The sequence below is a fragment of the Phoenix dactylifera genome, chromosome 12 (assembly GCF_009389715.1).
Source record: "Phoenix dactylifera cultivar Barhee BC4 chromosome 12, palm_55x_up_171113_PBpolish2nd_filt_p, whole genome shotgun sequence".
NCBI lineage: Eukaryota > Viridiplantae > Streptophyta > Magnoliopsida > Arecales > Arecaceae > Phoenix > Phoenix dactylifera.
This window is the reverse complement of record NC_052403.1, coordinates 3255680-3273931: the sequence shown is the minus strand read 5'-3', so window position 1 is coordinate 3273931 and position 18252 is coordinate 3255680. Positions and strand designations below refer to the sequence as shown.

The window sequence follows — 18252 nt, the reverse complement described above, 5'->3', positions numbered from 1 at the left end:
AACCTCATCCCAAGCCTTACCGAGTAAGTTGGATTAACGATACTTCTATTCCCGTCAAGCAAAAATGCCTAGTTAGCTTTTCACTAGGAAAGGACTTCCATGACGATGTGTGGTGCAACATTTTGCCCATGAAAGCGTGCCACATCCTTCTAGGAAGATCTTGGTTATATGATCGACGGGTGAAGTATGACGGATATTCCCATTATTATTCTTTGATGTATGCCAATAAGAAAATTGTTCTAAAGCCACTTCAGATTGCTGAATTCAAGCCTGAAAATTTAGTAATCAAAGGGTGTTGTCTATGCAGCGAGTCAAGAAAATCAGCCATGAAAATAAGGACACATTCATGACGGTTGCGAAGGAGGTCGAATCTGAAATTTCAGAGGTGAGACCATATGACTTTAATGAGAATAATCTGATTTTTCGAAGAAACCGAGAGAAGCACACACAACGACCAGCTGATCCATGCGCGGTGCCATGCCCAGCGCCCGCGTGCAAGGCTGCAACCAAGCGCCACAGTCGCAGCAGCCCCATGCAGCACCATCTCCCGACGTTCTCCTGGACTTGCATCCCGTGTGCACTGGATCCACGTCCCGTGCACACCGGACCCGCATCCATGCCTGGTCATCTAGTTGGCGGCCCGTCATCACATCAGCCTAGAGTTCTAATTCCACTAGAGCTCACTTGGCGCGCATCAGCCTGCACCGTGCACGCATCAAATGGCGAATCTCACCCGAAGCAGAATTCTTCAAATCAGCCCCAACTCGATGGAGTCGAGTTCTTTTCAGCCGGGGAGAATTGATGCAGGAGCATGAGCCCAATGCTGAGGCGTGCATGGAAATTGAGTTCTCTTCTTGGGTGAGCACCAAAGCACATTGGGTTTCAAGAGTTCCAGCAACTATAATGAAGCTTGTGCATGAGTCAACTGACAACGAGTCCATGTGTCAAGTCACATTGAGTCCATGAGTCATGTAAAAGAGTCCTAGCAAATTTGGACTCTTAGTTATGTGTCAATTAAAGAGTCCAAGTTGATTAGAATTAAGGAGTTTGAGTCCAACATTGGGTGTGTCCAATGTTAGATTGAGTCCATATAAGGATTGGGTCAAGTCACATTGAGTTTAGTTGTTCTAATGCCTAATTTAATTGAGTCTATGGCGTTGAAGAGTCCTTGATTGATTAGGAATTTGCTAATTTGTTCCATGTGGCATTTGGAAAAAAGTCCTAGTTGATTTAGATTATTTATCATATAATAAACAAGAAATAAAAAAAAAATTATGTATCATTTTAGGTAGCACTTTAGCCGGTATCAAAATGCGAACGCAACTCCATTTCTCTCATTGATTAATTAAAAATGGAACTGAGTTTGAGGCTTTATGCTAGGAAGAAATATAAATGTATTGCAACTCATAGTGAAGCACAAACAATACTTTATACAAGCATTGCTTAATAAAATCAAGAGTTTTTTTTTTGCATGAATACCCTTCTAAATTTCGAATTTTGTATGAATACCCTTTCAAAAGTGATATTTGCATATAGACCCTTATAAAACACTTGTTTTGCTATTTTGTCCTCTTTTTTATTCTTATTTTTGCATATATACCCATGCCATCTAGTGCCGTTAAAAAATTAACGGTTTTAAATTAGAAGAACCGTTATATTAGGGGCATTTGCCTCAATACAAGACAAGCACATGAAAAAATATTCAATAAAAATCGGGCTATTGCCCTATCTAAACGGATTTCCTCTCTCCTCTAGGAAAGTCATCTTTTAGTCTATTTCAGTTTCTGAGTCTATCGCTGCAAAAACAGTATTTTATAAGGTACAGAAATAAATATAAATTTTAAGAAAGTATTTTCATAAATTTGAATTTTTAGAGGGTAGCCATATAAAAAACCCAAAAATCAACAATCAAACGGTCCAAATCGAGCCATTCTCGTCCCCCTGCCTCCCCCCCCCACCCCCAACCCACCGGGCTAAGGCCTGCGACATTAACGGCAGCGCTCTGGCTGCATTTGGGCTGGACAGGCCCAGGCTCGAGCCATCGTATTGGGCTTTGCTATGAAGCCGTGTCCCAGCCAGGGCTTTGCAGAGGTTTTGCCCTCACCCTTCTTCATTTCTTCTCTTCCCCGCATCGCCTCCAATGCAAACAACCACCAAGAGATCAAATAGAGGAGCAGAGGCATAGCGACATCTTATTCTTTCTTTTTTGGTCCCCCACCAAGCAAAAGAAAGAAAAAGAAAAGGAAAAAACCTGTTTCTCCTCCTCCTACTCCTTCTCCAGTAAGAGTTTGTTTTAGTGCCGGGTGAGGAGGGGATGGGGGTGGGGGCGAAGGTGGGGAAACGGATAGCGGATATGGGGTTCAACGCCAGCGGCGGGGTCATCAACTGGTTCCCTGGCCACATGGCCGCCGCCACTCGGGCCATCCGCGACCGCCTTAAGGTTGCCGACCTCGTCATTGAAGTCCGCGACTCTCGGGTCAGTCGTCCTTCTCCCTCGCTCTCTTCTTCTAGCAAGTGTATCGTTATGGATCATGAAAATATTTTTAATGGAAACTTAGTCGTTTTGAGAATTGGCCTTGAGAACAAGTGCCTACCACCTGCTTGACAATAAGATTTTGGGCTTTGAAGATGCAATTATATTTCTTTAGGAGGTTAGGCGCTTTGATTGTCTTCTTTGGCCTTCTGAAAGAGTCCGAAACTATCACCAAACAGTTTCAACTTATCAGTGACACGAAATTGATCACGAATGCTGAATATATCTGAAGCTCGAAAGCTCATTTTCATTCAGCCAGGCGCAGTGAAAAAGAAGAGTTATAAGGGTCACACATAGAGGGAGTAGGCCCATGTGGGGAATTCATTTAGGCTGGATGTTTTAGAAAAATTATGTCATTGATGAGAATCTTATGTTTGTAGAGCTCTCTTATGTAGGAGGGGAACCTACATGTGATGGACCAGATAAAGAAAGGACTTGGATTAATGTGATAACTAGGTTTTGTGGATATTAGTGTGAGGTGGCTTCATGGTTGATTTTCTTCAGTTCTTGATAAATTCTTGTTATTCCTGGCTCAAACTCCCTTATCTATATTCTATTATATGTATAATGGGGTCATATAAGTTAGTTTTAGCTGAAACACCAAAACTGGCTCTAGTTTTGGGTTGGTTCTGAGGCAAAACTGATACTTTTGTTTCCAATGTAGAAGGTTTAGGTCAAACTTCAAACTTCCTGCTTTGACTACACCTTTTGGACTAAGGGTGCTAGGTTGAGAGTTTTCAGTCCATCCATGCTTACCTACCCTTTTAATGCTCTGTTTACATGCAATCAGCCCCTCTAGTGGGTATTTTTTAATTAGATTCTTTCCTTGGTTTGGGCTGTTTGCTTTTGTAAGAACTTTTTTTTTATCTCTTTTTTGATCTGGATGAAGGGGTTGAAACCATGTATTCTCTCTCCTTTACATATATGTCGTTGATGTTTTTAAAGGAATGTAAGAAAGGATTCTGAATTTTTGTGGTTCAAAGAGAAACTGAAGTTCTCTAATCTAGAAGTATCACTAGTCTTTCTATTATTTGTGTTCATGACATTCTTTTCTTTGTTTGCTTTTTTATTTGTGGTTTGATAAGTATTCCTAGTTGATTGTCAAAAATGGTAAATTTTCTCATACCTGATAGATTGTATATTTATTGATCTGTACCTTTTCTTTCCTTTTTCTCTCAAGAGCTTAGCATCATAAAATTCTATTTACATGAGTCTTTTTGGCCCAAGCATTGCCAAATTTATGCAATCAAACTCATCAATATGAGGCTGCAACATTTACAACTGCAAGTGCGAATGCTTGAAACATTTTAATTTGAGAGATATGAAGAGATATAAGATTATCTCTTTCTAATATTCTTTTTATCAGTTGACAAGAAGCTTATTTCTAATTCTGTAACTTACGGACAGATTCCATTATCCTCAGCCAATAAAGACTTTCAAAGTGTGCTTTCCTCTAAGAGACGTGTAATTGCTCTAAACAAGAAGGATTTAGCAAATCCGAATATAATGCATGTAAGTCGTCTTCTTTCAATTAATTATCTTGTTCGGGTTGATGGTATGGCCTCCTATGAAGTTACCCATCTATACTTCTGTTTTAATGTCTTTATCTCCTTTTCAAAGATTTTAATTATGGCTTTAGTACTTGTTGTTTTTCTCCTTGTTCATTCAATTAAATTTTTGAATTTGTATTCTTTACTATAGCATTTGTTTTCTCATAACTTGCAGCGTTGGGTTCGGCATTTTGATTCGTGCAAGGAAGATTGTCTTCCAATCAGTGCACACAGTAAAAGTTCTGTCACCCAGGTCAATAAAATTTATCATTATGTTACTATTATTATTGCCATTTACAGAATAGCCATTGCATTTATAATATGAATACTGTATATAAAACACCAAAAATAGAAACATTTTGTCTGATTATTCCACTTCTTTGTCAGCAATGACAATGTCCATTTACTTAGAATTTCATGAATACTTTTCAAATTATATTGAAAAGATATGTCCATTTATCTATATTTCATGATTTTTAAAGATTACTGCATTTGTGTAATTATGTTGTAGTCCACGTTACGAAGAAATCTGATTTGTGGTTTATGAATGAAAGCTTCTTGCGCTTGTGGAATTAAAGCTGAAAGAAGTGATCTCTAGAGAACCTACACTTCTTGTCATTGTTGTTGGCATTCCTAATGTCGGCAAATCAGCTCTCATTAATTCCATCCATCAGATTGCAACTTCTCGTTTGCCTGGTAAGATTTGAAGTTACGAAGTATGCCACACTTTGCATCATTTGTTAGAAAAATTGGTGCATGCTTTCTCATCTTACCTAGTTTAAAAATATTAATCACATATTATTTTTGATGCTTCTTCGTAGTGGAGGAGAAGATCAAGCGAGCTACAGTGGGACCATTGCCAGGTGTTACGCAAGATATTGCAGGATATAAGGTCAAGTTCATATTTTTGAGCATTATTAAAAATGTTTGTTATTATTAGATGTTGATGTTCTTCGTGGTTTACCTGGGCTAAAAAGTGTTTCAATATCCTATTTTGCTTTTGCTATAACCTCTATTAAATCTCAGTTTCATATGTCTCTTATGGCATGTTAATTTTTCTGCAAGCAAAGGTTAAAGTCCAGGTTCGCTGTCTCGGTACCGGATTCCGTATCGGTTCCACACTAACATAGTGTTTGTATAGTAAGGTATGAGTTTTTTAGCGTACCAAATGTTGGTACGCCATCCGTACCGGGACCGGTTTGGTATTCGGTATGCCACCCGTACTGGAACCGGTACCGAATCAGTATGACATGCATGAGATAAGAGAGCATAATTTCCCTTAGCTCTCCTTTTTTTTTCAAAAACCAAATGATACGGTCAAGTCATTCTTGGTAACAGCTGAACAGGTCTTGGTAACAACCTGCCTCGACTTGTTTCCACAGGGACGGGCAGGACATCTTGGTCCATGAGTAGACTGATGTCCCACACCCGTCATTGGTACCATTTTCTTGTTGGAATGGTATGGTATCAGCAGGATGCATCAATATCACTAGTACCTAAAATCTCGATGTCCCGTCGGTACCTAAAGCCTTGACTCCAAGTATCATATTGGTGAGTGAGGACATTGACATGTTTTTGAAACACATCATCAATCTCATCTTTCAAGGGAAACCTTCAATACCAATGCATAGCCTTCTAGGGCAAGATTTTATTATTGATTAATTTTTCAATTGAAATTAGAATTTTTTGAGAATTAAAAAAATAGGTCAAGAAAATTTTAGGAAATTATTTAAAAATATACTAAATTGTTTTGAAAGTTTTGATTTTACTCAATGGTTTAGAATTGAGATAGTCAAAAAATTATCTAAAACAATATAATGTTAAAAAAACATCCTAAGAATGTAATTTATCATTTTAAATTTTGATGGTGGCGCAAGGTATGTTAATTTAAATGCCTATGAGATCGATATTCTAGGATAGCCTTTGTCAAAAACTTTAGTTTCTCTACATACCTTTAGAATGTAATGTTGCAATGCTTCCAAATCTTCTCAAAACCTACAAACTCTTATTTCATGTTCAGGGAATTTTGCCTCATTGGAAGAAATGAAGAAACAACAAGAAGTGTCCATTTATAACTTATACTTATCATGAGTTTGGTCCTGTAAGTTAATCTTGGTAACTCCAAAACCAGCTCCAGTTTCTGATTGATTTTGGCTACAATCGAAAAGTGTCAATTTCAAATTTTAGGTAGAAGTTCAAACAATGTTCCCGCTGTTATTCAATGCTTGTTACTAGTATGATAAGCCTCATTTCGATGAGAAACTGTTTTCTAGAATATTCTCTGGACATTGTGCAATAATATACTACCTATCCATTCATTTATCTGAATGGTTGTCTGTCTTATGGTTGGTATGTATACATGTATGCTGATTAACTTTTTCTAATTCCATGATTGTATATTTTGTGATTTTCTCAAAATCTATGAAGTAAGTTTAAAGATATGGTGGACAGATTGCAAACCGGCCTAGCATATATGTGTTGGATACACCAGGTGTGTTGATGCCTAGCATCCCAGATATTGAGACAGGTTTAAAGCTTGCTTTGACAGGTAAGTGCTATTTAATGGCTACTACTTTCTGTCTATCGTAGAATCACTATTGTCATTTGTTTAATGTTATTGTCTGTATTTGTTTTAAATTCAAATTTGTTGTAATGTGAGTTCCTTCACTGACAAGTTTCTTTCTTCGATCTCGTTTGGATGGTGCACCAAGCAAGGTCTACCGAATCGGTATAGAGACTCGTACCAGCCGGCACTCGGTACGGTTCGGTATCGAACCGAATTGGTAGGGCGTGCCGGTTCATGGACCGGCACATTTTAATTCTTTTTTTGGGAGTTCTCAAAAAAAATTATTTGGCAATCACTCTTTTCGCACTTTTTCTATGAATTTAAGTCTAATTTATTTTTTTGATGTTTTTTTGAATTTTTTTGATGTTTCTATGATTCTGATTTAACCTAGATGATGCATCTTATTGCTTTAAAATAATACAAATCATAAAATGAACAACATAAAATATTCTCAAATCAACATTTCTATGTGTCGAAAATACTCACAGAAGGTTTAACAGCTGATGAAAAAGCATTTCGTTGACTTCATAACAACAAAGGATAGGGTTTTCAAGAAGGCAGAGGTGGACCACCGAATGGCAAAGCTACCTTTCTATCACTCTACAAAGTCAGAGGAGGCATTCGCTCTAGACTTTGAGGAGACATATCCAGGATGCCATGCAGGTGAGCTTGGATGATCAATGGCAGCAGGATGAGGTGGCTAGGCATAGGGCTTGATTTAGGCCTACATACTACGATTCAGGCTCCGGTTCTGCGAGCACAAGGACATATCTAAAGTTTAGGATGACCTCAGTCAGGAAGGCCATTAGTAGAGGTGGTGACTGTATTGTATCTATGCTGGAGCTTTTGGTAGCAAAAAAAGTCATCTAGAAAGATTCCACTAGAAGCAGTCATCCACGATTTAGATCCACATGCCTTCTCCAACAGGGATTCGAAGCAGCAGAGGGTTGACAATGTTGAAGAAAGATAAGTAGGACCTGTGGCGAGCTATTAGATTTTGGTTCTACTTCAGTCATATTCTAGCAAAATAGACAATACATACTATTAGTCTGTCATTTTCTTCATACAGGTTGCTGGTCTCGGTGTAGATCCTTCAGGATCAAAGGACATCTACGGTGAACTTCTTGACAATAATAAAATGCTAGAGAAGTGGATTGCCTCATACAAGAGCAAGTGGCCTACATATGGACTGATGGTGATGTGTGATGGTTGGACCGGTCCTATTAAGTGGAACATTATCAACTTCTTGACATATTATAATATGAAGATTTTCTTCCACAAGTTGGTCGATGCTTCTGATCAGGTGCACGACACCACATACATCCTCAAATTGATGGAGGTGATTAATCAGGTAGGAGAGGAGAATGTCATGCAGGTCATAACTGATCATGGGTCACATTTAAGATCGCCAAAGAGATCTTAATGGAGCCGACCTGACCTAAATGACTTGTTGGGTCAAAAATTTTAGCCATGGACACGATCTGATCCGACCCAATCTTCTATTGAATTAGATCTGGGTCCAATATTAGGACCCGAACGAGAAACTGGGTTGGGTCGGGGTCACTCATGACTTGGTCCGACCCAACCCATTTGCACCCCTAGAAAGAAGATGAGGAATAGGAAATTGAAGTGGTGGGAGAGAGTGGAATGTTGGAAGAAACAAAATAAAATGCACACGTGGCTGCAGGCCACCAAATCCTACCAATGGGTGCTGCCAACAGGTGCCACTAGATTCGCTCTCTACACCTGTTTCCCTTCCTATCTTGTCTCTAATTCTCTTGGACATGATGGAAGGACGGTCCTTCAGCATGCATTTGCATCTAGGTTGATGTAACCTAAACATGGCTCAGGCAGTGGCCTAGGTTGGCTACCTAGACAAGCTGCCCAGGCCCTAGAAGAGGTTTGCAAGCGCTTGTCCTACCTGAGGTAGGTGCCTAGGCGGTTGCTTGGGCTTTTTTCTGAAACATGGAAGCTGACCCAAATGGTTGTAATGATGTTAGATAATAATGGTTGTTTATGGTTTTACATTTAAAGGAGTTTATTTTTTAAATTTAGAAAAGAAACTACCACATTTTTTTTTATTAATTCATTCATTTTACATATAGCAAGCCAAAATTTGCATAAACGACAAGTCACGAAAAATTTGCATAAAAAAATCTTCAAATTTAGAAGATCCGTTAAATCGACATGTACATCAAACTACCATCTTCATACTCGGATCTTCTATTAGGTTTATAAAGTATTGGATAACAACAACCTCATGTGTTTCCTCATATTGTTTAGGGGCTGTAAAAAATTCAGTTGTTGGTGAAGAGCGTCTTGCACAATATCTTTTGGCTGTTCTAAACACTCGGAAAACACCCTTACATTGGGAGCGTTTGGTGTGCTTGGACAACTATCAAAGAGAAGGACCAGAAACTATGCCTGATGAAGAGAATAACATATTTAAAGATTCATCACCGAAGAGGAGAAGGCGGTTGAATGAGTCTGATGTGTTATATATTGAGGTATTAAACATTTTACGGTTAAAATATTTGTTATTGTAAAGTAGCTTCATGCGACTGATGTCCATATTCAAAATTCACATAGTTTAACTTAGGAGGTAACTATAGTGAGTTTTACCTTTGGGTATCTAATAGCTTTAGTTCATTTCTTATTGGCTAACAGGGATCACTAAATCTATATTGACAATCTAGTTAGACGTCTAGTATATTTTACATTTCAATGTTTACAGCATTATATATTACTCTCTCGTAGTTCACTTATAAAATTGTTTGTGTACACTAAAGCTCACACTCATATTTTGGTTTAGGATAAGAGGACTAAACGAAGGAACACATTATTGTTCACCCATTTGTTTTTGCTTTGTGTGCACATGTGGTTGTTGAAGATAGTGAAAATGTCAAAATTGATTGTTTGTCCAATAAATGGACTTGGAGACAAACTACTAATGCTTTTCTATCACCTTCTCTTTATGTGCCTTTCTATATGCTTATTGCATATTTATATCTTTATCCTCTTTTTTATGAGGAACCAAGGTAGCATAAGCAATTTGTTTTAAAATGGCCTCATCCTTTGTTCCAATTGCATCGTTGATTCATTAAAAAAAAAATGTACATACACACATGACTAGATGCGGACCATTTTAGCTACTTCAGAAGGATTGGACAGGATCCATGAGTGAGAACCACCATATTAGGAAGCTGAATTATGCACCAAACTTCTGAAAGCCAAAACTTACCAGTACGATGTTCAATTGAGGTGTCCTTTTATTTGAAATTTGGTAACTTTTCGAGCTCCATGACAAGATGCCACCCCTTAAGGGTGCATCGACTAAGTGATCAAGGTTAAATTCCATCTTTTGGGCCTCCGAATGGGGCTAGTTGAAGCTTTTTTTTTTTTTGAGAAAGACTTTGACTAGATATATTTCTTAATCCGGGAAGAATTAGGTAAAGTGGTTGAAAACAAAGTCAATGTAGAAATCGAGATCTACCTCTTATAGAATTTTTGCTTTTTTATGATTGTTTTTACTAGTTATATCTATTTCAAGAATGCTATATCCTCTTTCAACTAGAAGAGGAATCTTGCCCGAATTATGCAAGGGTAGACCTCACTTGTATAAGTAAAGTCTATGTAACTCGGTTTTTGTATTGATTGTTGAAAGAAAAGAGAATCTAGACTCTACATTAGCCAATTTTTCTTCTTCTTTCTATATTTTCATAGGACATTCGAATTGAACGGGTTGAGAGAATTCTCTCCAATCACATCAAGTTGGTCAGAGCTTTTGTCCTTTACATCTATGACTACCTTAATTTATGGTTAGATGCATGAGCGTCACATGCCGGTAAGAAAGGGGCTATGGATTATTGAAGTGCATCGAAGGATAAAAATGAGTGTGGCTACTATTTCTACCTCGATCGATGACGAGATGAATCGACATTTTGCACAATTAGAGAAGAAAATTGCTGAACTCATTTAATTCATATCATAGTGGGCGTATTCAATAAAAGCATCACCAACTCTTATAGCAAAGTTATTTTACATGTCTGGAGATGAGGATGTACCATCTAGTGAGGAGGATAAGGAACTTGCAGGCACTGAAAATTCATGTCTTCGGCCTTCTAAGTCAAAGCTTGAATCGAGATCCCTATGTATGATGGAATTGTCGATGTAGAGAAGCTTGATAGCTGGCTAGAGACCTAGTTCACTATCTATGGATATGCTAGTGTCCAAAAGGTAGCTTTTGCTTACCTCAAGCTTTCCAACCACGCTCTTCTTATCTGGTAGAATTCGTATATTAGAAACAACATCTTTAATATAACTTGGAGCAAATTTAAGAGCTTAATTAAAAAGCAATTTCACCTTGTTAGTCATGAGGAAGGTCGATACCTATTTCAGAAGTATGATCAATCTATTCAAGACTACACTATTGTATTCCACAAGCAAGCTATCTCACTCAGGATCTCTATCGATGATCATGTAGACTGTCCTCAATGTGACTGAGGTTGAGAAGCTACCTGAGCTTGAGCAAACAGACTCAAAATTAAGTTTGATAGCGAGAAAACCCAAAGTAGTGTCCAAGGCAGACCCAGAGAAATGAGAGAAACTCTTCCACTTAAAGATCCTGGTGAAGTATTGTATCATCGATGCTATTGTTGATCTTGAAAACTAGAGGAATCTCATTTCTTAAAGTTTGGTTCAAAAGCTAGAGTTGCAGACTAAGCCTTATCCGCGTCCCTACCATTTCAATTGGATTTAAAATGATGTCAAGCTAAAGATCCGCAGGCAATGTATATTTAAATTCGCAATAAGTGAGGTACATTGACGAGGTGACATGTGAAGTAGTTTCTTTGGATGTCTACCAGGTCATCTTTTGGAGTGCCTACCTTTGGGATCAAGATGCGGTCTTCCATAGTGATAGACGAGTATCAATTCATTAAGGACGGAAGAGAGTTTATGATCAATCCTCTATAACATAAGGAAATATAGATCTTGCAATCACTACCCAAGCAATGTGGCTTGTTAATGCCTGCAATAAATTCTTGTTGATGATGATATGAGAAGCTGATGCCATTTATGAGAGGGCAAGCTCTTGCCTCTTGTTTCCACTAACCACTCAACTGAAATCAAGATTGAGGGGGAGTCTTCAACGAGGAAGGATGGCAATGAGCGGCCTTCCATCTCGATCTCAATCGATCAATTGGTGGAATCAAGAGGTGAGAAGTGGGGCAAGTAGGTTGCCGAGATCCGGGAGTTAAGAAAACCAAGGCAAGGAACCAGTGCTACTAGCTGTAGATGATCTATGGTTGGAGTAGGAAAGACCACTAGACCAGGATTGCATTGCTGGAGGGTTAAAGAAAATAGATGCAAGGGATTGAAGCCTTTTGGATCTACTGGAGCGGTCAACTTCCTAGCAAAGCTAAGGGGTTCAACTGTGAGACAGGAAAGTAGGCATTTTTCCTTCTGTTTTGATTTAACATGCGCTAAAATTTCTAAACAAGGGGAGCCTTGAACTAGGAGGATCACCAGATTTGATATGGATCACTTTAGCTATTACGAGGAAGACTAAACCGAGTCTAAGAGTGAGATCTACCATATTGGAAAGCTAAATCACGTGCTAAACTTCCGAAGGCTATAACTTGCCTGTAAAACATCTGATAGGATGCTCTTTACGACATGGCGCCACCCTTAAGGGTAGACTCATCAAACAATTAGTGCCAAATTCCATTGTTGGGTCCTCAAAATGGGCTGATTAAAGCAATATTTTTTTTTTTGGCAAAGACTTTGATGGAGCATATCTTCCAGTCCAGAAAAATTAGGTAGAAGGTAGAGATCTACCTTTCATAGAATTTTAGTATTTTCATGATTATTTCCACTAGTTATGTCTATTTTTGAAAGGTATGTCCTCTTTCAACTGGAAAAGGAATGCAGCCCGAATTGTACAAGGGTAGACTTTGCTAGACTCTATTTTTGCCAATTTTCTACTTTTCCTAAATTTTCTTAAAAAAATCAAGTCCAATGGGTTGAGGGAATTATTTATTTCTCCCCGATTGAATCATAAATACATACATAAATTCATAAAATCACCAAATATTTAACTGTTTGGGGTCTAATTGTGAACTGATTGCAATTATTAATTAAGCTATATTTCATGTTAGCACACGTTTGCAAATCCTTTATGCAATTGTCATCTAAGCTCTTTTCAGCTTTTCACTCCTTTACTAACCCTTCTACTAAATTCTATTATTGGGCTATAATATCTTTTGGAAGATGGCTTTAGTGATTGAAATTAGTCTTCATTATCTTCAGTTGGTATAATTTGAATTGTTTCTCTTATTCGTTAATTTTTTATCCTATTTTTAATAGTTAAACACATCTAGATGGTATGTGAATATAGAATTCTTTTGTCCTCTAGGAAAGATTTGGAAGGTAATTTGCAAAGTTAGCCAACCTAGTGGCTAGGGCATGTTTGCGCTCCTCGATCCTTTTGTTATACTTTTGCCAAGGCTTTGTGAATGCCTGACTCATTCTTTCTGATAATATTTTGATAAGGGAACGTGCTCCAATATACATAAGTAGGAGATGATCTGAAACTGCAGCACACTGATCTGGACACATTTTCCATATTCATGCTTGTGTACCTTTTATTCATTTTTGTTATGAATCACCTTTGAATATTTGGACAACAATGGGAAGTTCTAAAAGCCATATTGTGCAAATGACATCACATGATCATGCCTGCAACATGTCTGTTCAACTCCCATATTGTTTACATTATCTGTTAGGTGTAGTTTTGATGAATTTCAGAGGTGACAGTTTTAAACATACATAATTTAATATATTGGAGGGATGGTGCCCAAGCGGAAAATAAAAAAGAGAGGTGGTGGCGGTGGCGGGGGGTATGAAATGGTGGTGGAATTGAGGTTGTAAATAGTGCAGCAAAGATTTAATTGTTGAAACCCACAGAAGGGCTGTTCTACTAGTTAATTTTAACTTAATTCAATAGAGATTATTGTTCTCATACTTGTAAATCCTAACTTGATCTGAAAGAGATGAAAATCTAGGAAATGCTTTTGTAGCATATTTTTTGTAATATGTATGCTCTTCTGTCAATATGTTGTTGAGATTGGATGGTATTTCAGCAGAGCTATATAATCTTTTATTCTTATCATGTGGAATATAATCATCAACTTCAAGAAGATCTTTTTCTATAATGATATACATATCTTGATTTTGATTAGTGAAGTTACTACGAAGAGTTTCTATCATCTGTAGAATTTCTGTCTCACAACCAGTTGACCACCAGGGTTGCTCATGGACATCCACCTGACACTACCTCTGCTTACTAGTTAATTGATGAACATTAGTTGATGATTTTGTTCTTGTAATGGGCTTGTTCTGCATTTTAAAAATCTGGATATCCTACAAAACCATCCTTTTATCCTTGTATATTAAATCATAGCCATTTGTTCTCCACAGGATGTTGTCAAGGAAGTACAGCGGACATTGTATGTTACATTTAAAGAATTTAAGGGCAACTTGGAGGAAGAGAATGAACTAGAAAGTCTAATCGACACACAGCTTGCAGCACTCAGAAAATCATTCAGAATACCGCACAAGGCATCTGCTGAAGCTCGAACAATGGTCTCCAAGAAGCTAATAACTTTATTTAGAATGGGGAAACTGGGCCCCTTCATTCTCGACAATCTTCCAAACACTTCATAATATGTCCCTTGCCACTCAAATGAGCAAAAGTGTCAAGTATTTTATATATGCGATGTTCAAAAGAGCCATGATACTCATACCTGACTGCCCCTTTCCTTTCTCTCTCTCTCTTTTTTCCCCTCTGATGAATGGAATGAAACAGGTTAAAGGAAACAAAAAGGGGCAATGCAAAAGCAAACGATCAAATATAACTTAAAAAATTGGGGACATAGTTAACTTATTAGCCTCATCTTGAGCTTGTAATCATGGTTTTTGAATGATAATCTTTTCTGGCCTAGTATGAGAACTGAAGAAATTTTTAATTATAGCACAAGTGTTGTATCCATATTGGCAAATGCTGCCATGATTGATGTTTTGAGGGACTGCTTGGCACTAAAATGGTTTTACTCTGACCTGAATGAGTTTTGTGAAAATGCCTGATCCTTGGAGCCTATACTGGAAAAACTGTTAGGAAACTGATTTTCTTAATTACTGATAGCTTTAGGCAACTAGTTCTAGTTATGGTCATAGTTTTGCCTGAGGTGTTTCAGACTTGCTACGAGTGTAGTGATTGTTCAATGGGAGGACATGGCATTTCATATTCAGAAAAATTTGGGGGTATTATATTGTGGGCCATGGAAAAACTAAATGACTATTTAGTTGCCCCTGCTTTCTGAAAATACGGTGGCTGATGTAAACCTGTAATTATTCAGTGACAGCTTTTTGGTGATCGCTGCTGCTGACAATCTGGGAACCCATAACTTTCAAATCCCTGGATCTTATATACTCTATGCTCGTCATATTTATTTTTTTTTTTTAAATTTCTTTGATGGATTGACTCGCTGATCTTGCAGAGAATAATGGATGGAATACTGGGTTGATTTCATGTCTATTTCTAGAGATTGATAGCCGGATTCTTAACATGGCTGTGCCAACAGGGGACTGGCCTGATTAACTACAGGTAATTATTGTTGAGGCCTATCAGTTGTGCATCAAGATAATTCAGATAGAGTCCCAGCTTTGAAGTCAAAAACTGCACCAGAGTGAAGCATCTCTAGTGAAAAAAAAAAAGTGAGATACAAAATATAAAATAATATAATTAATTATATATATTTAAATTATAATAAAAATATCGATATTTAAAATTTTGTAGAGTGATGATGTCTTTTTTAGATATTTCAATCATTAGCATTATGGTCGGCAGAACCATCCCAAATCGGACGGTTCCGACCGTTCTGAGCCGTACCGGCAGCTCATCGATACGGTTCCAGTAATAAAAATGAAATTCGTTGCTAGAGCCGGAGAAGGAAAGAAAGAGAGAGCGAGTGGGAGAGGGAGGGAGAGGGCGGAGGGCCGGCGGAGGCTGCAAGAACGAGGTCGCGACCGGTTTGTCTGTTTCGATCGAAACAGGGGTAGGATCGTGGCTTAAAAATTTTACGATTTTTAAGGGAAGTCGATTTAAAAATTTTGCCACCCTCAACTAACCTCTCTCTCTCTCTCCTTTTTCTCTCTTTCTTTTTCTCTCTCTCACGGTCTGCGTGCCGTCTCCTTCGTTGATATAGGCCCGAAACGGTCCGTACCGACTCGTGCCGCCGAAAAATCGGTACAGTGCCTAGTACCGATACTACCGACCTTGATTAGCATAATTAGGAGGCTAATCAACTCATCCCTCTCGTCAAGCAACGTTGTAGTCTTGTACGCTCATCCCATAAGGAACACGCTCTAGGTTATAATCAGTCTCGAATCTCTCATTAAAGCTCTAGTTCTGAAAGGTGTACCTTAGCTAATAATACGGTTATGGAAGGGCTCATCCAAATATGCCAATAGCAACATTCGATCCATAAGATGTTTCGAGCTGAGTATGGTAGTAGCCACCGGAAGACGATAGCTTAAACGTACCATATTCATAACCGTATTCATATGGATCATAGGCTGCCTGTGGCTGTAGGTAATAAAATCCAGCAGACAATTTAGAATCTAACATATCTATGGATCCTACTTTACATGCAAGATCATCTGCAACTGCATCGTGTCCTCTTGAACGATCTCGAGGAGTCAGTCTGTTTATGCAATTATACTCACGAGCTTTGCTAGATTGTGCGCCTAGTCCCTGTCCTATATGGCATGCATAAACTAAGATTCACTAGTGAATCGAAGACCATTCTGCGGCTGTCTTATTAATGGTGGTCTCATATCCCCCACTCTTCCTAGCCGGTAGATCCATTATCAACAAAACTGTCATCGCTACTCCTCCTAATCTCTAAATATGGGAGAACTGACTTCTCCTCCACACTCTCCATTAGGGTTGCAACTATTTTTTTTCCTTTTTCTGCTGTGCTGAACAGCTGCCTGCTTTTTCTTTGCGCCCCTCTCTACTTAGCTATGCTGGAAAAATTGATACCACCTTCCTGACTGAGTTGACTGGGTAGCATGGTGGCTTCGTCTAACCAACTCTCGATCATATTTTCGGAAGGATGTTTCAGACAATGAGTCATGTGATGACCAGATTCCCAATAACCCCTACAATTATCGTTGATTGGCTTCTCCCTCCCTTCTTATCTATTAAATTACCATTTTTTCTGTATATATATTTCTTATATACATAGTATATTCTCACCCAACTCCTCTTCCTAACTCATATTATGAAACGACATAACAAGAGACATTTTGATGTGAAATTTTGGATAACAATGTTTTGTACAAGACTGAAATATTGATTATTTCTGCAAAAAAAGTGATATTGGAGTTGCCATCCTAATGCCCAATTTCAAATGAGGTGTAGTATAAGGTTCTTTTTTCAATTATGGTTACAATGTAGGCGATCACTGCACTCCTTATATATTCATACTTAAATGAGAGGTTTAGCCTCTCTCAAACAAAGGTTTTGCTACGGTGCTTTTTATCCAACTGCAATATTTTTTGTGCGCTTACACACACGTACTCTCTCACATACTTGACCACACCTGCGTGTAGTATAAGGGTGACATTCTAGTCGCTAAAATACAAGCACAGGTCTAAAAAACCCATGCGAACATAACAATGACCGTGCACACTTGCATGCCCTTTTAGCACAATGCAAGTAGAGTTACTAAAAGCCCCATATGCTTTGTGTTACAGACTCACACCTAAAAGCTTAAGCTTTCATGTGTGATATTTTTTTACTAGTTAATATGAGACTATGACAATCTCCTCCACAAATCTCGTGACTTCCTCATCATGATTGGCTCCTACTTGAAAAAGAAGGCCCCACCTATGGCTCAGGCCCTACTCGACCTTACCGGATCCTTCTTGGCCCTAGTATCCTCTAATGAGAGGTCGATATAATTGATAAAGGTTGTGATACACAATAAACATAGTCTTAGTATCACTTATCACAAACTCACGGCTCAAAAACTTAAGCTGCAGGGAGGAGAACCAGCCTAGGCCAATACACTAGCGTGACACCTTTTTTAGTCAACGTGGGATTATGACACTTATCTCTTCTCTCTTGTGGGCTTATGCCACCCGACATTACGTTGGCTTCCACTTATAAGATCCATTAATATCAAGTTTAGAGACTTTAAGAGATTAGATACTTCTGAAAATTCAGCATTGGCCTCAACACCAACGATAGTTGAGAGGGGGTCATTGATGTCCGGTGAGCCTATACTGGTAGAGAAATTGAGATAGTCAAGAATGAAATTGAATGTATTTACTCTTGGATGGAAGAACACTACGATGGATGGCGGTAGATGGGCTGATTTATTTTTTCTTTTTGTCGATGTGGCCGCTACTATGATATAAGTAAGAGATCATGGTGAAGATTATGCTACCAAGAACACTTATTTTGATACTATTTTTTTGGTAATTCTTGATACTAATTAAACAATTTCAAATCACTCGTGATGGAGCAAATGACG

General features: G+C 38.2%; 1 protein-coding gene across 2 annotated transcripts; it reads left to right on the top strand.

Annotated features, from left to right (window-relative positions):
- Nucleotides 1-2051: 2051 nt before the first annotated feature.
- LOC103705018 (short integuments 2, mitochondrial) lies at nt 2052-14594 on the top strand. Of its 2 annotated transcripts, XM_008788589.3 has the most exons (8): nt 2053-2476; nt 3941-4045; nt 4259-4336; nt 4638-4779; nt 4905-4975; nt 6535-6631; nt 8933-9156; nt 14129-14594. In XM_008788589.3, the coding sequence occupies exons 1-8, from the start codon at nt 2315-2317 to the stop codon at nt 14372-14374; spliced, it is 1125 nt and encodes a 374-aa protein (XP_008786811.2). In that variant the 5' UTR covers nt 2053-2314; the 3' UTR covers nt 14375-14594. The 2 variants fall into 2 exon arrangements, with proteins under 2 accessions (XP_008786812.2, XP_008786811.2); XM_008788590.3 differs by lacking the exon at nt 3941-4045 and having other exon boundaries at nt 2052-2476.
- The last annotated feature ends 3658 nt before the right edge of the window (nt 14595-18252 follow it).